General features: G+C 38.5%; 1 protein-coding gene across 3 annotated transcripts in view; it reads left to right on the plus strand.

Moving 5' to 3' along the window:
• Positions 1–22136, plus strand: part of EFCAB11 (EF-hand calcium binding domain 11) — a 123740-nt gene that overhangs the window by 4779 nt on the left and 96825 nt on the right. For 2 of the 3 annotated variants that reach the window (XM_019744295.2, XM_019744287.2), the window contains exons 4-5: positions 12959–13060; positions 13904–13994. In XM_019744295.2, coding sequence (XP_019599854.2) covers positions 12959–13060; positions 13904–13994 — 193 coding nt within the window. Of the gene's footprint in view, positions 1–12958; positions 13061–13903; positions 13995–19074; positions 19097–22136 lie in introns of those variants that run through there. The other variant, XM_074327055.1, reaches the window with a different exon arrangement.

Below are 22136 nucleotides of genomic sequence, written 5' to 3' on the forward strand. Positions count from 1 at the left end.
AGACGGGAGAGAGTTAAGAGTTCAATTTTGAATATGTTAAATTTGAGAAGATTTAAGCAATGAGATCAAGGCAGTCGGGCTGTGTGAATATTGAATTCAGACAAAGCTCTGGGCCGAAGAAATAAATTTGGGAGTCATCCGCATCTAGATGGTGTTTGAAGCTGTGGGAATGGTTGAGACCACCTAGCAAAACAGAATGGACTGAGAGCTTTAGGAACTGTAACCATTAGAAGTCAGGTAGAGGATGAGGAAATAGAAAAGGAGACTTAGGAGGGACTGATGGGGAGGAGGAAAACCAAGAATTTTGAATCAAAAGCCAAGAGAAGTGGCTGTTTCCAGGAAGAGGTCAACGCTATCAGATACGCTGTGGAGAAGTCAAGTAGCTTAAGAACCGAAGAGGAGCCATTGGCGTTAACAGCTGTGGGGTGTTCGGTGACTTGAGCAAAGCAGCTTCAATGTATGGTGATGGCTGAGGCCATGCAGGAATGGGTCAAAGATAGATGGCAAGTGACAAAGTGTGACAATGTGAGTATGTGAGTAGGTAAGTCTCAGTAGGACCAGAGTGGCTGTTAGCTTTTTTTTTTTGGAACATGAAGATGTCTGTAAGCTTAGCAGAATGATCTAGTGAAGAGGGAAAAGGAAGATGACAGAGAGAAAGAGAGATGAGTACCTGTTTGAGGACATAGGGCCCAGAGCATGCTGGTTTGGCCTTTTAAAAATTACCTTTTAAGAAATAATTTAAAATAGTACAGAGAATAGCTGTACACCCTTTACCCAGATTCACTTATTGTTAACATTTTCCTCCATTTGCCTTCTCATTTGTCTTCTAATTTCTACCACCACCCCCTCCTCTTGCCACACTGTACATCGCCACAGCACACTTATCAACTTCATAAATTTATATTGATACAGTCTTTTAATCTAATTTCCCATCTATATTCCATTATTGTCACTTGATCTAATAATATCCGTTGCAGCATCTTTCCTTGTTTGTTACAGGAATTTTTCTTTGATGTCGTGTCTCTTTAGCGTCCTTTAATATGGAATATCTCTGTAGACTTTTTTTTTTACCTTTTTGTAACTTTGGTATTTTGGGGGAAATAGCCCACTCCTCACTGTTTTTTTGTTTTTTTTTTCTTAAGAACAGTCCTCATTTTGAGTTTGCCTGATGTTTCTCTGTAATTCAGTTGAAGTTTAGCATTCTCAGCCACAATACTATTTATGTGATATGTCGTTCTCACAGTGCCACATCTGGAGGCACACAATGTCCGTCTGTCTCTCCTAGATAATCATTTTTATCACTGGTGGAGATGTTGTCCAGTTTCTCCATTGTATTATTTCTTTTTATGTTTTCTTCCCTTGCAATTAATAAGTAATCTGTGGAAGGACACATTTAAGATATTGCAAATATTCTGCTTCTTATCCAAGTTTCTCCCTAGATTTGTTATCCATTTATGATTCTTGTTTGATCCAGTTTTGCTATAATGGTTGCAAAGTAATGATTTTCTAATATCAGTGCTTCTTTCAGTTAACTCTTGGTACTTTATCATAATCAAGAGACCGCCTTTCTTCCTGATTGATTCATCTATTTATCTATCTAGCTATGAGTCTTTCTATCTATATCTATCTTATCAGTATGGACTCATTAATTTGTATGTTTTTAATGATTTAAAATCCTTTACTGTATAGTGCTCAACTTGACCCCGGTTTGGCCATTGAGTGCCTCCTCAAGCTGGCTCCTCTGTTCTTTTGATTGGTTTGACTTTTTCTTTAAAAAAAAAAAAAATCTATTTATAAATGTTACATTTACAAAAGAGTTTACTGGATTGTTTTTCTATATACAAGGTTTGGTATCACATAAGAAACATGAATTTTAGAACAATACTATTGCTAGGAGAACATGTTGTTTGCTTCCTCTCTACCTTGATGGAATTTCCACGGGTTATTCAAATATTGTTTCTTTGATGTTCAGTTAGTTAGAACTTCTTGGTTAAGCCTTCCCTACGTTTTTTCCTTTGGGTACCTAAGTGAATATTCTAATCTACAAAGGTTTCTGTCTTCTGGACATTTCCGACATTTTTTGCATTGATACGGTTTCTCTCCTGTAGGAGTCCCCTGAAAGCCAGTGATTCTGTCTAGATGAAGGTCTTTCTGCACTCATTGTATTTATGTAGCGTTTCTCCATTTTGTGCCTTGTCTGATATAGCAAGTGTGACTTGCTGAAGGCACCCTTACATTCGTTATTCTCATAGATTTTCTCCCTTACGTATAATCTCTGATTCTGAGTTAAGGATTTGACTTCACACAGGTTTTCTTTCCTTAACCAGGTCTTTGATGTACAGAGAGGTGTTATTCTGGAAGTAAGATTTCCCTCCCACATTCTTTACAGGGGTAGTAACTTCTCTGATGTAGAGTAAAGGTTAATTTCCAGCAGAACTTCCCACCTTCTGTATCCTAAATTCCCCCCACACATATGTATTATCTCATGTTTAGTAAGATCTGACTTCATAAAACGGTTTTTCCACATGTGTTCCATTCATATGGTTTTTCTCCTGTATGGTACATTTGATATACAGTGAAGGGTAAATTCTGGCATTAGGATTTCCCACCTTCTCCCCCGAGTGCTCTGATATAAAGTAAGGTCTGATTTATGGCCAAAGGATGTTTCAAGTGTCTATTGTTATTTTCCTCCCATGTGTTTTCTTCTGACATTTGAGAGAGGGTTGACTTGTGGCTTAAAATATGCTCATGAAATTTATGAAATTTTGTCTCCTTTATGAGTTCTCTAATTCTTGAATTTTGACTGTATGCAGACATACTTCGCATATTTGTTGCAGTGCTAGAGCTTCCATTTGATGGGCGTTCCGATGTACATTGGAGCTTTAGCTTTTGGATGAGCGCTCCTCTACGTTCGTGTGGCCTGTCCCATGCCTGAATTCTCTCAGAGAGAGATTACTAAGGCTGCCTTAGGATGAAACATTTTCTCAAGTTCATTATGGCCTAGCGATTGCTTCCTACCTGCAATTTTTTGATACTGAAAATTGTCTTCCCACTGAGGGCTTTCCGACTTTGATGATATGCCCCTGGACCTGCTCCCGCATGCATTTCCTTGCAATTAACATCAAGGATATGACATCTACTCTCACATCCACTTCTCAATCAAATCATTAGGATGCTTCCTTTCACAGCATCTTTTCCTAATAATTAATTTTAAAATATATTTCAAAAGGTTACAAAGTAAATTAGTCATCTGAGAAATTCAGGGGAAGATTGGGTTGGAGGAATGAGATCAAAGTGTAGGTAGGTGTTTAGCACCTTGCTCCAAAATTACTGTGAAAGGACTCTTCTTAGTCTACAAGCTTCAGTCTTTTACCTTCCTCTCCTGGTCTTGATACCAATGTCAAATTAACTTTCTCAAAGCATCTCTTCATGATTTAAAGGAATAGACTTATAGCCAGGGTACTAACTCTCTAACTAGCTTCAATTTGTGTTCACTTGAAAGGGGAGACTCAGACCACAGACATCCGAGAGAGAGTAAAATAGCCATCCTAGCAAGAAATTGCTGCTGAACTCTGATTACCGCTAACATAATTTTTTGCTACTAGAACTTTTCAATGCTGAACCAATTTCAGAACATCAGCTCCCTCTTATCTCCTTTTCAGTGACATGAGTCATATTTATATGTTCTTTTTATTGCAGGAAGAGGCTTTCTGTACAGATTAAATGTTTTTTTCCAAATATACATAGTCTCTCTCTCCTTAACGTTTTGATCTTGAAGGAGAACTGAAATGTTGGCCTTGGCTTTCTGAGAGCTATTTATTCAGGTAATCAACTTTTCAAAGTTATTCTGGGTAGCTGTGACCTGGGAATTCTCCTGTTAGTGGTAGCTCTTCTTACATCCAAAGTCGTGCCAGGTGTCCAGCATGCCAGGATTCTCTGTACGGTGCCCAGTTTCCACCTAGCTTCCCGGGTGAAGTCCAAGCTCACATCCTGACTTGGCAGAGTCCTGACAACGCACATACTTCATGGTACCTAAACCTGGATGCCCAGATCCTAATTCCCAAGAGCTTCTGGTCTCTCTAAAAGTGGGTTGTTTCTGTAGAAGTTCCTTGTGAGAATTAAGAGTGAAAAGTTAAGTTGAAGCTATTAGAAATAAGAGTAGAATGTCCCCAGGAAAGTCACACTGGGAGAATTTGAGGGCAGCCAGGATGAGTAGCAAAAAGGTGCTAATAACCTTTGTATAGGTTCCTATAACCTAACAAGCAAATGAGCATTAGCAAAAACTGTTTAGGCACCAGAAACTAGGAATTATATATGTGAGAGAAAAAAACTCAAGCCACTAGTTTAAGGAAGCAGCAGATCACTGTTGGGGTTAGTTCCAATATACACTATTGCTGCCTCCTTTATAGGGTTTTATTTCATTACAACCCTGGTCCTCTGTGATAAATTTTATATCTTCTCTAAGTGCAGAGAATGAAAGAAGTTTGTAAGTAGAAGAGACCTGGAAGCTTAGAGAGGCTAAGTAATTTGCCAAAGCTACTAAGTAGCAGACCCCAGGGGTCCGATCGCCATGCTTACCCCTTCAACCATTTGATAAACCCTTCCCTTGATTGTAATAGTGCCATGGGTCTTATTAGTCATTGGAACAGAGCTGAGGCCAGTCCATTCCCCCAGGAACTTAATCAGTGAGTTGAAGTTAGGAGTGGGTCGTTAAACAAAAGGCTGGTTCTGTGCAGTTGTCAGAAGTTGATGCCACCTTTGGTTCAGAGCTACCTAGCGTTCACAGCAAATAGGGAATCACAACCAACAACAGTGATCAGTGTCCATAGACTAGAAACTCCTTTTCTAGAGAGACGCAGTTTTGCGTGACTTGGGTTAGCTCTTCCACAGTGTCTCATGGAGAGGAGACTGACGAGTGGACATTGACACCCGCAAACTGTTCTGTAAACACATCAGTGAATGTTGTAAGGCTGTTCCTTACACTTCACCGTAGGCCAGTGTTGAACACCATCCACGTCTGGCCGTTTCCATGAAGGGCAAAGACTGTGTGTGATCGCAGATGATTGACTTCATTGTGGGATAAATTGTAGAGCATTTTATAGGAATCACAGCAGCTGAGAACGGCATGAACATTGCCCCACTGAATCCTCCCACAGCTGTCTGTGTGTTTTTATCCCAGATCCATGTAAAATGTGCCTAAGGGGGAAACCAGCACAAAGTACATCAGAATTTTCTTTTAACTGGGTGATTAGATGGTTTTTGCCTTTTTCTATTTCTGTTTCCTTACATTATTGCCCTTTTAGAAGAACGAACATATTTTACTTTCACGCTTAAAAAAGAGAAAGCTTCCTAGGAACTTTTAACCCTTAACTTTGAATGATGGCAAAATCAAAGAGATTGATTCATCGTAAAGGTGATTATGGACTGTTTGGCTCGGTCATGCTATTCAGTGTCAGTTCAATTGAAAAGTAATTTATGGAGGCTGAGGTTAATGGCCAGTTGGCTTGTGTGCTTTTATTTATTACTTTCTTGTTTTGAACCAGACAGTTGACTATTATATACTTTCCCTAAATTTAAATTTCCATTTTCTAGTCTTTCAAGTTCTATGTAAACACCTTTTGTCGTTGTGTATGTTTTGTTGTTTTGGGTTCCTGCCTAAGTAACTAAGACCACAGTATAGCAAAGTTTTGTTTGTTGGACTTCAGAATTCAATTGACCTCTTAGTTCTTTTCTATAGTCAGGAAACACATTAAGGTTACTTACCTGTTCTTGAAATCATAACCCTGGGAGCATTTTGTGGTATCGCCCAGATATCCAACCCCAAATTTATTTCTTTACCTATTTAGAGGATGCTGAATACGTTTCATTGCAGGGATAGAAACGTTTAGGAGACACAGACACTGACCTAAAGACATTTAAAAAAAAATAAAAATAGGGAATAAGGAAGATGAAAGAAGTATTGTCACTTCTTTTATGGCCGGATGTCACATGGATACTACAGACAAGAAAACCTCTAGGAGATCCGTGGAGGCCGGCACTCCCTTCCTGCATGTGTGTGGGTTGGAGCTGGATGTGGAAGGATGAGGGGAATGTGCAAAGGTGGAGGAGCAAGAAGAGAACATAGTAAATGAATGAGTGCAGTGCGATGCCAGCTGCGAGCTTGTCCTCCAGCTCCTGGGGCGCTCTGCTCTGCCCGTGCCAGTGCTGAGGCAGAACTCAGCTTGAATTTAGACTGAACCCACACCCTCCAATCCCATAGAAACATTGCCTGTCAAGTAGACTTTGCTGAGGCATTTTGTTAAGTACAGAGAAGCGGCTTTATCACTCACTCTCCACATCTAGCAATCGAAAAGGCCAGATTAGGGCTTTCTCTTCTGTAGGGGCTCTTTCTGCATGCCACCCCTGCGGAGTTTCTCTCACCGACCTCTTCCCCTACCGTGTCCAGTGTCCGCCTCAGTGGCTGAAATTCTTTCTCCCAGAACCCTGTCCCTCATTTTACAGTACGCCCTCTTCCCTACCCCACCTCAGCTTTGCATACCCAAAGCTATCAGCCGTCATACTGATACTGAATCTACCATAAACAGTAGCCCCTTTCCTTGGAATATTGTTAGCTCCTGAACCAGCCAGGAGTGTAGCTCATACCTACACACAAACTGTGTTCAGCAGAGTAAGCTGCCCTGACGGAAGCTGAGAGTTGGGAAGGGAGGGTTGAGGACCAGTTCGCCTACAAGGCATAATGAAGCTTGAAATTCCAGAATACGGTATCAGGACTTTGTACTGTTAATACTGAGGAACCTTTGAAGGTTTATGAGCAGGAGATGTACATAATAAAAAAGGTAACGATTCTTGTCCATTTCTTACAGAAATAAAGTAGGTTTTATTGGTTCAGATTTCTCAATTCTGCTCTAACCTCTTTGACTCTTCCTCTGCATTTCCTCCCAATGATGTAGTAAAACTTGATTTCTTCCATGAAGGAAGATTCTTTTCTCTTTATTCCCCTACTCTTATGTAAGAAGCTGGAAGAAAATATTAGTCCTCTGAATTTACTTATCCATCTTCCTGTGATGACTCACCATCATCAATGCCACTTTTTTTACCTTCTGTCCTTACAATATTTTTATGTGAACACATTTCACCCTTTTTTTTCCCTCATGGCCTCCAGAAGCCATAATCTGAATTTTATTTCTTAAACTAGAGAAGGCTTGCATTATTCCTTTTAAAAGGTCACTTAATCCTTTTTAAACCCTCATTTTTAGGCATTTTCAGTCCTTGGAAAACTTATTATGTGGCACAATGAACATGATCCCTCCCTTTTGTACTAAATCTAGGAGCAGACTTACAGTCTAAATAAGTTGGCATTTTGATTGTTTTCTCCTTCACTCTCCCCAGGCTTATTGCAGTTTCTAATTTAAGCTCACTGTGATAGCTAGAAACTAGACTAGTACTTCATTTTCAGGAGGATTTCTCTGTGTGCACTGACCCTGAAGCTTCGAACTGTGAACCACCAAAAAATAATATACATAGTGAAACTTTCAATGAAAATATTTATATAGTTTTATTGGACTTTCTGAATATATCCACCCTTGTAGTGAAAGATGATTATCCTCCTAGGAAACTGCGTAAAAACAAAAAAATAGAAAAGATAACATTCCTAGTATGTCTCTCTATATGACATGTCTATGTCACATGTATTAAGTAGTTTGGAAAGTAAAATACATGTATTCATTATAGAACACAAAAAGGGTCCATTTTGCCACGAGTGGATTATAAAATGGAAGGAAATATTTCCAGTGGTATGGAAAGCGCACAGACTTGCAGAAGTCTAGAAGGATTTGTAAAGATCATGGTCCCCGTGCTCTTTAAGGCATGATCCTCCATCCTGGGTCCTGTGGGAGCACTTCCAGGGGCACTGCTGGCCAGGCAATGGTGGGGAGCCCTCCTCTCCCCAAACCGAATGGCTCTGCCTCATCTCCTCTACGCATTAGGCGTTCCTACAGCTAAAAAAAAAAGTCTGCAAATTACTGACAGAGTCCAACTCCCCAGACAATTTCTGAACATCTTCTGTAGACAGATGAATAATACACTCAGATATTTATTCAGATGAATAAAACACACAGGTCTGTGTGGTTCCTGATGTTTTGTGATCCTCATTAGTAAAGCGTGTTTAGGTAACTGATTAGTGGAACAGTGTACAGAGAAGACCCAATGTTGTATTTAAAATTAGAATGTTCTGAACATATTCTTTCCCTCCAGAGGTGGACACAGGTAATGCACGTCCCATTGGGTATGAAATCTGATGGCAACAGAATTACCATGTATAATGTGCTTCCGTGTATAATGCACACCCCACGTTTTGGGCCCAAACTTGCAGGGAAAAAAATTTTTTTTCGTTTTAATTTTTTAATTCAAATTTTTATGTGTTTATACTTAGGTACTTTTTTTGTATTATAAAGGAATTTTAGCATTTATTTTTTAACATGGTAGAAGAAATCTTATGTAATTACAAAACACAAGAACACACAAGATACAAGAAGTTTTGTGTACTGGTAAATTTATGATATGTGCACATCATGCAGCTCTTTGTTGCAAGTTCCTCGTAAGTTCAAAACTGATTATCGTATTCCAGGGTATTATTTTGCATATGAATATTGTTATTGATATTCAAAAGAGTTACACTTTTAACTCATAAGCATAAATAAAGGAACTAAAAACCTTTATATACTAGATATGGAATTAGTACTAGCCATGTATAATGTGCATCCTTATTTTTCCCTCCCAAATTTGGGCAAAAAAATATGCATTATACACAGCAAAATACAGTATTGCAAGTTTTTGTGAAGTGGTAATTTTAGGTTTGAATAATGTGACAGCAGGTGGAGCTAGTAAGAGGACCTCTATTTCTTTGCAGCTTAAAGAACAGCAAGATTCATAAAACTTACATCATGTGTTTACATTTCAGAGCTTCAGGAATCACAAGCCATTATGCATTGGCTTTAGAAAGAGGTCATGCTGCTCCAGTGTGAGAGCCAAGCTGAAGGAAACCTCTCTGTCCTTTCTAGGGAAGGGGCTTGATGTATTGCTATGGAAGATTGGAACAAGTTAAGGGCGTGTGGGGAAGGGATGTGTTGACGTGGTTTAATATTACGTAATGACCTTTAGAGTATTGACTTCAAAAAATAAGATGTATGATCCTCTGGGAAAAGAGTGTCAAAGATTTGATTACATATATACAGTTATTTGTGTTACTAGGTTGTTTCTCATTTATAAGTGATGATAAACATACAGTTGAAATCCACATACATTTTCACCCAGGAAAAACCAAAGAACGTTTGCTTTTTATCCCACAAGATTATGAAATAGAGACCTGAGGCCTTTATAGCTCCAAATCCTAATGAGTTTTCTGAATATGTAATTTAAAAGATATCAGCACTCATGTACTTTTTTTTCTTGTGAATCACACAAGGAACCATGGAATTGTGCTTTTTTTCTTACCATTTCTCTAAATCAGATGCAATGATAAGTAAAAAAATACAATCCATGCTTTTCCTTTACCTCTGTTTTTTGTTTGTTTTTTACTGTATCATACGTAATTGGGGTTTATGAAATGATTTATTTTGCTGGCTATGTGAATAAAAAGTGACCTACTTTTTGGCATTACCATGTTTTGCCGTGTATAATGTGCACTTTTTTGCACAAATTGGTGAGGGAAAAATAAGGGTGCACATTGTATAATACATGGGTTATACTAATTCTGTATCTATATAAATGTTTTTAATTCTTTTATTTATGCTTATGAGTTAAAAGTATAACTCTAGAAATCAATAACGATATCTGTATGCAAAATAATACCCTGGAATACGATAATCATTTTTGTTGAACTCACGACCAACTTGCAACAACGAAGAGTTCTTGGCTTTCTATGATGCGTAAATACTGTAAATTTCTTACCGGTACATAAATTTCTTGAACCTTGTATTTGTTCTTGTGTTTTGTCATTATTTGTTACCAAAAATTGCTTATACCATAATATGTTAGAAAAGAAATGCTAAAATTCCTTTATAATACAAAAAACGAGTACCTAAATGTAAACAAATAAAAATTTGAAATAAAAAATTAAAATGGAAGATTTTTCCCCCCTGAAAGTTTGGGCCCAAAACATGGGTGTACATTATACATGGGAGCGCATTATACACAGTAAAATATGGTAGCTTACAGAGTTTTAAGATCATTAAAACTATTTTAATGCTTTTTTGCTGAAAACTAGAAATAATATCTTCCTATTATTTTATTCAACAAACATTAATGAATGCCTTCTTACATGCAAAGTATCATGCTATGCACTGGGGCTAAAATTTTGAACAACATACAATATTTTTACTCAGTGTGTCTCAGGCAGATGTGTGGCCAAATAATGACCAAAGGACCCGGTAGACTCTATGATTATGTTGTGAACAGAGAGCTGTTGAGTCACAGGAAAGAGACTCGGCTGAAAGAAATCAGGGTAGCCTTCAAAGAGGAGGTAAGATCGTTGCCTCTGAGAGGAGATGTAAAAATTCACTAGGAGGAAAAGGAGAGCGCACATTCCAGGCCATGTATCCAATGCCTGCAATGGTATGGAGGCGTGAAAGAGCCCGTTGTCTTGTGGAAATGTTGGGAAGTTTGCTAGGGAGGCTAGAAAGGTTGGCTGGGGCTAGATTGTGAAGGGCCTCATAAGATATGCTTTGATCATTGAACATACTTAAGAATTTCAACTAATCTAGATGCTGTTTAATTGATTAGCTTTTGGTGTCCCTGAACTAAAGTTAGGGGTTGGATCCTGTGGGAACATGGCCTGATGACTTCAATTTTAAGCTCAGCTAGCAGTTTTAAATATGTTCTCCAGTCCCAACGGTGGTGAGCTGAGACTGGAGCTGCACCAATACACACCCTAACTACTATGGGGGAAAATGTTACCTATGCTAGTTCTATACAATGCATATTTATTCAGCATATGCCAAGCACTGTGGTAGGTGCTGGGAGGTAGGCCTTGTTGCCTAGAATATATCCAGTTGCTTACTTGACTTTTGCTCTTGGTTGTCTCCAAAGCATCGAACATTTAAGTCGAAATCACAACTCTCATCTCACCCCCAACTCCTGTTCTTTCCCTAGCCTTTCTCATCTCTTTAAAATGACTCCTCAAATCACTGCGTACTCAAGCCAGAACGCAGGGGTTATTCTTGACATCTCCTTTCTCACCTGCCTCATCTAGCCCTTCATGTGTTCCGAAACCTCTGGAAACCTTCCCCTCCTCTATTCTAACTGCCAGTACTCTAGCCACCACATCTGACAATAGGCTCCCCACAGGTCTCCCTTTTTACATTTTGCTTTCTCCCAGTCCTTTTTCGAGGCAACAGCCAGAAAGATCTTTAAGAAATCTAAATCAGATCATGTCACTTCCGAATTCAAACCTTTTATTGACTTCCTGTTGCAACTTAAATAAAAGCCAAATTACTTCCTGTGGCACACAGGCCTGTGCGTGCTGAACCCTGCCCCCCACCAGCCCTGCCTTGTATCGCTGTCTTGCGCACTACATCCAGCCACAGTGGCCTTTTCCCACCCCCTGGTTTTGGCATCAGCTGTTTCCTCTGCCTGGAATGCTCTTCTTCCCATCCTTTACCAGGTGGTATCTTCTTACCACTTAGTTCTTAGCTTAATTATTAACTCCTCTGAGAGCTTTCTCCTTCACCAGAGCCCTCTCTGTAGAAGGATTCCTGTGACTTAGAACCTCCTGTTTTTCCCCTCTTTGCACATGCCACGATTTATAATTGCATATTTGCACAACTGCAATTAACCCTGTATGAGCACTGTTTCCACCACTAGACCAGTAAGTCCCATGGGACTGAAATCCTGTGTGTTCTCTTTTCCCCTCTGTTTCCAGAGTTTGACACAGTGACTGGCACACAGTGGGTCCTAAAGAGTTGTATGAATCATTTAAATACCAAGATAGATTGATTTTTTAGTTTCTAAATCTTTAACTACAAATAAGAAAAAGTGGAAAATTATGAAAACTGTCTCCTGTTTTTTGTTTTTTGTTTTCCAACCATTGGAACTATTTTAGGAAAAGTATGCAGCTCAGTATCACCTCACCAAAAGGAAAAGGGTATGAGTTTTTAGAAATTAGCACGTGGTTATTATTGTATCTATTGGGGCTATTTTTAAGACAGTGATACAGTTTTTTAAAGGAACTCCTGAGTTACAAAATTGAACTGCTCTTTTTGTATATTTAGGGGTCAGGTCACTAAAATGTTTAAATTCTTGTCTCCGCTCTTTAAATCTCCTACAAAGATCACATTAGAATTCATTTTGATAGACTTTGTAAGCACAGTATCCAATCTCATATGATCATGCTGGGCTCTTTTATTATGAGAATCACAGGAAGCAGAGCCCGAGGCTGCAGAACAGTCATGGGGTGTACCCAAGGCTGGGGACCGTGCCAGCTCTATTGTTTATGGAACATTCTCTCCACCTTTATCTGTGGTGCGCAATTGGTATTGACTTTTGAGAAACTGCTTCTTCGCCCTGATCTCCCAGTTGGAAAAAAAACCCTGCGGTAATGACATCTGGCTAGGAAAAAAGGGGATCAAAGAGGCAGAAGGAAAGAAAAATTATGAGACCTTGTTTAGTATGTAGTCTTGGGCCCGTCTGTTAGATCTGTTGTAGGGCAGAGTGTTACACTTTTTTTGAGGTCACCATTCCTTTATCCCCTGGAAACACCAGTGAACTACAACAGTCTATTGCGTTTGGCTATCGCCTGATAGTGTCGGGCCTACTAAGCATTTAGCAAAATGTCTTTTCGGTATAGAGCTTAAGGAATACATAGTTGTTCACCAAAATTAAGGCAAAATTTGTTCATGATAGGTATCACTTTATGTTTTGTTTTTTCTTAAAGAGGAAGACAATTTTTCTCCCCAACTTTTAGGTGTATTACTTGAGGAGTTTTTAAATGTTATAAGGAAAAAGAGGGAAGCTCAACTATATCGGAACGAAGTAAGACACATCTTCACAGCTTTTGACAGACACTGTAAGTCTCTTTTAAATGTTTTGATATTAGAAATTGCTGTTAAGGCATTCACTGTGAATGGGAACATACACTCAGTAAATCCCATAAATGTCCTTGGAAGTTTATTTTACTCATTAGCTATTACCTTAGATGTTGGTGTGAACGCTTTTCCCATCATGATCTTCAGTTCTTGACATTTACCATGGATGAAATAATATTTACAGTGATACAGTCGTACTTAAGATTATAATGGGGACAGCGAAAGGGCTGGCCATGTGGGGTACAGGTCATGAGCCACCTACGGACGTGTAGGAGACGTGTGGCTTCTCCTTCAACTCCTGCTTGGACCCACACTGAGGGTGGCTGGGATTGAGGGGCTGCAGACCCTCTGCACCCCACAGATCACACACAGGACAAAAATACTTGTGGAGTCCAGGGTCAGTATCTTGGTTTCTGTTATAGTTTCCCTCTAAATATTGCTATATTGTAATTCTAATACCAAGCAAGAAAAGAAAATGAATTTTGAAGAATAAACCGTTTTGGCAATTTATAAAGCCTGGAAGCCTTATGCTGTTGTTGCATAGTATATGTCTGTGTAGTCCTTTTCCTGGGACTCAGAGCATCAGCAAATGATAGGACCAGAAGTGGCCTTTGAGATCACCTGGTGCTGCACTGAAGCAGAGTATTACTAGATTCTTAAATTCTTCCAATGAGACTCTGAGATTACCTTATGTGTAAAATCAACTATAAATTACTGCTCCTCTCCTAATAATATATATTAAAGTATGCATGTTATATGGCTAAAATAACAATTCGTAGGGTTAATAGAAGTAAGCGAATGTTTTATATTTTATTTTCAATTAGATCGTGGATATTTAACTTTGGAAGATTTCCAAAAAGCATTTAAGCAGGTGGCTCCCAAGTTACCAGAAAGGATTATTCTCGAAGTTTTCAGGTAAGCACCAAAACCTTCACATACACCTACCCCCTGATTTACATTTCTTTTTACAAGTTTTAAATTTCAGGGACAACACTTCTTTACGCCGATGTTCCATGAATGAACATTTTCATCTCAGCATATTGTCGTGATCCGGGAGAGAAATTTACAGTTAGCTATTAATGCACACTTACCCTTGATAGTGGGGTGCTTGCACACCAGGGAGGTGCATAAAAACATTTGTCAGTAGGGTGGGAGAGGAACAGGAAGGAAGTAGAACGTCTTTGTATTTTTATTATATTTATTAACTGAAAAAAAGAATGAAGCTTTACTATTGAACATGGATACTGGTGTTCTCCCGTGGTCTGTATTTCATGAGATGCAGGTTAAACATAGTTCTTGAGTTGTCTGGAGAGAAGAGATGGCATTGCTTAATGGGGGCTCCCTCGTTCATTTGTTCTCAAAGTTACTGATACACATAGGCTGCAGCACACGCATGCCTGATACAGTAGCTTTATTTTAAAGACTGTATTATGTCATCTTTACGAACTATTCCTGACTAAGTGGCCACGTGGCTTAAAAGCAGTTTGTGTTAGAAAACTGCAGGTTGAAGGTGGAATGAATACTGAGCAAGCACATGTTGACCTGAGAAGATGGTGGAGCTGCCTCTTCTCTGACTGCTAGTGTGAGCTCTTCATCAACCCTGTCACCTGACGTGTTAGTTAGGGTTCGGTATTGCAGTGAGAGCCAGAAACCCCAAAATAACGAAGCTCAAGGAAGAGAGCAGTGTGCTTCTGTCTCACATAAACGTGAGCAGTGCCAGGCTGATCTGATGGCAGCACAGTCAGATCTGGATTCTTCCTTTCTTGTTTGGGCTGCCTCAGCACCTGGCTTCTCCCTCTTGCTGCAAGGCTTGCTTCAATTTCAGCCATCAGGCTTGAATTCCAGCTAGGCAGGAAAAGGAACAGAAGATATGCTCCTCCTCCTTTTGAGGCTCTGTTGTTTCTACTTACATCCCAGTGACCAAAACTTAGTTCCAAGGACATGTGTCGCTGCAAGGTGGCGAGAGGGATGGAAAGTGTCGTCTTTGCTCTAGGCAGTCACCTGCTCTCTGAGTTTCTGATACTGAGGAAGAAGGAGAGAATGGATTTGGGGGGACTTCTGGGGGTGTTCCCATTTGGGATAAAAGTAATTTCATGAAATCTGGCCAGTACTCAGCCTTACCCACTAGAAATGATCAGGCAGGTTATTTGAAGTAAGGATTCGCACTCACTATTACTGACAGTGACATGTATGAAATTCTTTCGCTGCATCACTCACAAGCAAATGATTGAGCAAATGATGGAAGGAGAGCAAAGGCGTTAAAGCCACGTGTAGACCAAGTGCCATAGGACAGTATTACTTAGAACTGGCACAACCAGTTCTCTGAGTTATAGTAGCATCTTTGTACTCACTTCGTGATGAGGTGAGTAATGAACGTCAGTGTATTTATACCACCCAGGGCTTGTGTTTAACAAAAGAACAAAGGATTGTTACTTCACTTTCCTTTTACAAAAAGACAAGTGTCAAAATTTGCTGACCTTTATGTGTGAAGTGGTTTCAATAGGAGTGGTTTCATAGAAATTTTTGAAAAACACACTTAAATATAGAAGTAATGTTTTAACAATGAGTGAGAAAGTCACTGCTCAAGAGAAACCTGTGCTACCGGGAGAGCATTTTGAAAAATGGGTGTTTGGAAATGTGTTGTTTTTTTTTTTTTTCAATGATGTGTGTCACCTAAAACCCTTCATATCTGCATGTTCAATAAGTTGAAAATGGAACGTCGTAATCTGGTGTTAAAAAAAAAAAAAACTTGCAAAGTTTCAGTGATTTTTAGTTTTTATCTTTAGTTTTTAAAGATATAAAAATGTAATAGCTTTAATAAGTTTTGAAGAGCAACTAATATCAGGAGGGATGGACATTTACTAGCTGAATGTCAGTTAGCAATAACAAAATAATAATTTAAAAAAAAACCACCACTAAACCTTTTCCTTATCAGAGATGGAATGAAAACCCAAGGGACTCGGTGCCATGATTCCCTTGTTCCATTCTTATCTACATATCTTCATGACATATCTCTGACAGCCATTAAAACCAAGTATTAAAACAAATTGTTCAGTCACAAAGGATTAAAATGAGATGTTCAGAAATAATGAAACATATTAAATCATGTTCCTGATAAATATGATTAATAATTTCTAGTGACAGCAAAAAGTCATCTGCTATTAACAAATAAAATATTCGTATCTTTAATTTTGAGAATTTCTGTATTATGCTTTATAATATACATAACATATTAATATAGTAGCACATGTGTATATAACCTATACATCAATATATACCACTGCAGCATACAAAACAAGGCATTTTAGTTCATTGAACATGCTCTGCTTAAGCTGAAATTTGTAGTAGTATTATTATTGCACCACAATCCATAAGTCAGAATAAATGATGCATAATAAGTATTAAATTAAGTTGTGGAACCAAAAGAGAGAAAAATATTTTCTCTAAGTGTCAATTGAAGTAGTCCGAAGAAACAGAGGTGTTTAACTTCCACACATCTCTCTGTTTTCGTGGTGCAAACAATTTTCAAAAATAAGAAGAAACTCAGCTGCTGAGGCTGTTAGTGATGCCGAATTACGTAATGTTTCTAAAGTTAGAGGCTCCCTTTTTGAGAAGCTTGATTAGCGTAACCTTTGACATAATTGACCAGGGTGAATGGAGTCCATTACCCAGGTCCACAGTTACCCCGAAGAACGCTGGTATCTGAAGATCACTAAAAGAGGGCACCTGGAGAGGGAGGCTTCTGATCAGACCAGAGTTATCTGTGGTTTTAATGATGGAAGAAGTTTTCATAATCTTCCATTCATCGACTGCCAGATTCTTCCCAAAGAAACTTCTGAAGCATCAGAGTAGTCTCTTTCAGAAGTACTTGCCCATATTGCACTTTCATTTTACATGCCAAACCAACCAACTGTAACAATAAAACCAACCAACCAAACAAAACAATTCAAAAAGACAGACTTGGAGCCTAAGGCATCAATGAATCATTTCATTTTATAACCTGATGGAAACACTAGTGTGTCATTCATTAAATCTGAGGGTGTTCCAAGAACTAAATGAGATATTTTATAAGGTTTGTGAATTGTTGCCTAACTACTAGTGGTGTTTACTTTAGTGATTTTATCGTAAATAAAAGCAATGTGGTTTTTAAATCGTATATATGTGTTGTCAGAGCTGATAACATTCACATTCTGTTTTACGATCATAATCTCTTAAGTTTTAGTCTTTGTTTACAGTTAAATGGATTCAAAGCTCACCTCCAGGCCTTGTGCCATAGTTTCTGCTTAGCTGAAGTTGATCCTCTAGTAGGGATCTAAGAATCCTGGTGTCTTTCATATTCAAAAAAGTTTATCTGGGCCATTGCCCTTGAATAAAAATACTTAATGGAGTGAACTGTAACATAATTGAGTCACTTTCTTTTTCTTTGAGAGTGTTGATTATGCTTATGTTGAGAGTCTTTTTAAAATTTTTGTTCGTTTATATTTCATTTGCTTGCTTTGCTCACCATGTTTCTTAGTGTATTTTCAGTAATACCTGTTCTCCTTTGCGCTGTATCCAATATAACTTTTTTTTCCCTATTATAGTTTTATTTTTCTCTTACATTTCTTCCTTGAGCTCTACCTGCTGATGTTTCATTTCCTTTTGTTATTTTTCTGTATGTCGTTATTTTCTAATATCTCCTCTTAGCCTTTTTATATCTGCTTCCAAGTCTTGTTTTATGGAGGTGTTTGTTTTATTGGGGGAAACAATGATTTCTGAGATTTTATTTTTAATGGATAATTTTTGGGGGGCTGCTAATTATAGTCTTTTTTCATATAAATTAAGGAAAGTAAGTTTTCTACTGAGGGAAGGGCTTTGAGGAACAAATTACTTTCTTAAACCAAGAGATAATTATCTTGTGTAAAAAACAAAAATTGGTACTAGTTTATATTATTTCTAAAGGTATCATAAAATCTTTACTATTTGGGTTTCAAAATTTGAGATTCCTTTCAGTATTTAAAATATATAACTTTGCTTTCTACTTAGAGCTGATACTCACGATTTGTATAATGTGTTCTAAAATAACAGTGTATTTGTGTAACTAAACTAACTTTTCTCTACTCACTACAAATGGCAGAAGTTCAAGAGGTCTGAGAACTGAAAACACTGTTTATACAATGGAGTTAATGTGAGATAATAGGCTCTTTCTTGCACAAAAAGGTTAAGACAAACAAACAAAAAAATCTTTCCTTTTTAATATGACTAGAACTTACTGAAAACTTTGTAGTGCTATCTTTAAAAAAAAACAACAACAAAAGAAAACTTTCAAAAATCTTCAATGACTCTAGCAGGTAAAGTTAAAACTATTTAACCTGGCTCTCCAACATCTGGTCACCTTTCCACACTCACCTTTCATTAGCCCCAAATTCCTGTGTTTCCTTTGGCATAGTGTTTGTTCCTTTGAATATGTGATGTGTATTTAAACGTCATTCTGTTTCCCTTGCTGGCAATGCCTTCCTCTACTCCATACCTGTCTACCTTAGACCTGTCTTTCATGGTCCTGCTCAATACAGCCTGTTTTCTTCACATCAAACAGCCTTGTCTCCTTGCTCTAAAGTTTGATAATATGGTTGTGGATTCTTTTCAGTCACTTACTTGATAAACAAAAGTACAGTCTTTAGGAGTATCTCCATAAAATACTACAAACTCTTTGAATTTATGAGCTTATCTTCAACTTTTACTGTCTCCAGCTTATTGTTTTATGCATTGTAGTCACTTAATAAATAAGTGTTGATCCGTTGTCACTCTAAATTCCCAGTGACGGTAAAATTCTCACTTAAAGTTTTCTTCACAGTTTTTATTTACTTCTTATAAACTAGGAAAGAATACAGTAAAATGTAGTCAGGAGCTTTATAACCACATGGGGCTTTGCTTTCCATTTTTGTCTTTCTCCGTGTGATTTTCATGAATTAATCTCTAATGGCCTCTCCTTGCTTTATTTTGGGGGCACTTTCAGCTCATGATTTAGCTTCTGCCATCATCGGGAAGCTGGCTTAATGTTCTTCCTTGACTTTGCCCGTCATCAGCGCCCTGTAGTGTCTCTGGCTGGTGTTTTTCTCCGCGTGGATGTGTTTACTTCCCCGTGCCTAGAAGCCTTCTCCATCTCGTCGGAAGCACTGAGATCTGCACATTCGCACCACCTGTCAGCTGGCAAAAGGCTCTGGGAAGCTTCTTCTGTTTCCCAGACATGAAATGAAATGTAGATGTACAGAAAGCCCTCTCCCTGACCCAGTGTGCAACGTTCTGAGTGCACAGGCGGGTTGTCAGATATTAATGGAATGTGGAAATACTGAGGCAGCACTTCGGGACACCAAAATGCTCTCCAGTCACAAAAGGAGCTGTTGAAAGTGATATCTTATATTTCTGGTGTTAGAATCCCATTCTTCACATTGCACGGGGAAGGTCAAGAAATACAGAACATCTGATTCTCCTTTTTGAGGTATTAAAAATCGGTTGACAGGAAGAGCATCATGACTTGTTGACTGAAAGTTTTCGTGTCAGAGTGTCAATGGGGGTAGGGGCTTAGGAATGCATTTTTTAAAGGGAGTGATGGATATTCTTTTGGCAGAAAGATCATATATGCTTTATATCGCAGCCATTATAGAGGGACAGGTCGTTATGAGCTTGGGTAAAATGAAGTAACAGACTCTTCTGTTAAGCTGAATGGAAGAGCATCTTACAGAGCCGAGGGTCCTATAGGAAAGTGACTTAAGATAGCATTTGTTTTTGCAAATCATTTGCATCTCTTTTGGAGTATTATTTTTCATTGTGTTCTTTAGCTTCCTGTAATTCCTTTCTACCAGCAGCCAACTTGTTACATATCATTTTCTTGGACAATCTCTATGAAGAGAATTTCCCAGTCATTATTTTGGGCATCAGAAGGATTCTCTTATAAATGTAGTCATGTGACCTCAACAAGATCGCAGTTATTATCGTGAGTGTCTACTTGGGTGGATATGGTTATTGATCTGTAAGTGTCTACATGCTGCTGTGTATAGAGAAGTATAAAAAAAGACTAGAAATCCTATCTCAATTCTTTGTAACCATACACAGATATGCACGCCTGGTGTGTGAGTGTAATGGCCAAAGAAGGAGACATCTTGAGCTTCCAGCTTTTATTGCACAAATTTTTGTATCTCCTCTGCAGTTGTCATGCTTTAGTTTTCATTTCAATTTTTTGTTTCAAAATTTTATGGTCAGAGATCCCCTTTTCTGATTATCCTTTTGCACGTGATCGCTATGGGGAGTATGGATGTGTGTAAGCTTTACAAGTGACCTCACATTTCCTCTGGGGACTTTCACATGTAATATATGGAATAAAACCGTACTTTAAAAATCCAGCTGTAGAAATAATCATAGTCTAATCAGTTTAAGAAAATGCCTGTTTTTCAGAGGATTCTTAATCGATTTTGCTCCATGGACAAAAATTATATCCTTGCATTTGAGGCTAGTCCGTTACCAGCATAAACTTGATATTGGTGACACAGGGCTTGAAGCTCAGAAATGCACCAGGAAAGAAGTACAGGAGAGTATTGACTTTGTTACATAGACTTTCAAACAGAATGTGTTTAGTTTCTTCAGTTAAACTAATTTAGTTCATGTTATCAAGGGTATATTATTTAACTGGAAGGAATATTTGATCTCTTTCACATGTAGGTTGTCCAGATTTTGTAGTCCTCTCATGTCAGACCCCTCCAGATACAAATTCTATTTATCCTTCAAGGCCCAGCTGTTAAGATATTTATCTTGAAAGCTGGCCTTACTCTACACCCTACCTACCGTCTTCCAACCCCCCAAAAGGAAATAGTCTCCACTTTCTGCTTTAAACTCCTCATCTGTCATAAATATCTTTCTTGTTTATGTTTATATGTAGCTGTTGCTGTATATACATTATTCCCAGTGTTAGAGCAGGAGCTCGACGTGAGCAGTCACACTAAGCTATTCATCATCACGCTCTCAACAGCACAGTTTTGTACACGGTGAATAGACAACATTTTATGTAAACGAATGGCTTATGTAGTGAGCAGACTCTTTGTTCTGCATCTGTGTTTGCCTCTCCCAATGCCACACTGGCGCCATATTCTGGTTGGGTAATATAGTCAGCGCCAGGGCTGGGAATCAGGAGACTTGAGTTCCAGTCCCAGCCCTGCCATTTACCTGACTTCCCACAAATCAGCGAACCTCTGTGGCCTGCACTGTCCTCATCACAGAAATGAAGGTGTTGTGTGATATGACCTGGCAGGCTTCTTCTAGCTCTGAAACTCACTGATGGGTTTATCTGTCGTGGAGAGAGGACTGGCAGTCGCCTTTATTTTCTGTCTGTGTCACAGATATTATTCAGAATCCACCCCAGCATGAATACAGATGTGGTCTGTCAGTGTGACAAAGACTGCTCTCGAGAGGAAATTACTGGGTTTGACAGCTACCCAACCCAGGGTTTAGTTTTTGAGATGTCACTATAACAAGTGTGGTGGCCAACGTATCCAATTTCTCATCTACATATATGGTTGAATACACTGTTCTTGCTGTAATAGCATGAGGGCTGTTTTTCTTTTAATCCAACTGTCACATAAGAAACTGCTGCCATGGTTTCTTTCTTTGGACCAAATGTTGCTAACCCTTTCACTCATCCTTGAAAGTTATTAATGGCTGCATATCATGAATGTATTCATGCCATTTTCCTTTGTAGAAAAAGGAATGCATTTCTTAATGTTTTTCTTTTGTAGTAGAGAGCTAACTTCTGGGTGCAATTTTTGATAATATTGTGTGTTGTGTTTATAAAGTAAGAAAACTTGTTCTTAATAAAAGAAAATTATGTTTTATATGTGATATTTAAATGAGCATTGTTTTAAGATGGCAGGAGAAAAATAGGCTCAGAATTAAGAGCTACACTTTCAAGTTTCGATTGTCTTCCTCCTTACATATAGCCTAAAATCAGAAGCACATTTCCAGTACTGTGTTTTTATCTATGACCCTCTGAGTTTGTTACCTCATGTCTAGCCATCTTGTTACCCGCCT

Source organism: Rhinolophus sinicus, linkage group LG03 (assembly GCF_036562045.2).
Source record: "Rhinolophus sinicus isolate RSC01 linkage group LG03, ASM3656204v1, whole genome shotgun sequence".
Classification (NCBI taxonomy): domain Eukaryota; kingdom Metazoa; phylum Chordata; class Mammalia; order Chiroptera; family Rhinolophidae; genus Rhinolophus; species Rhinolophus sinicus.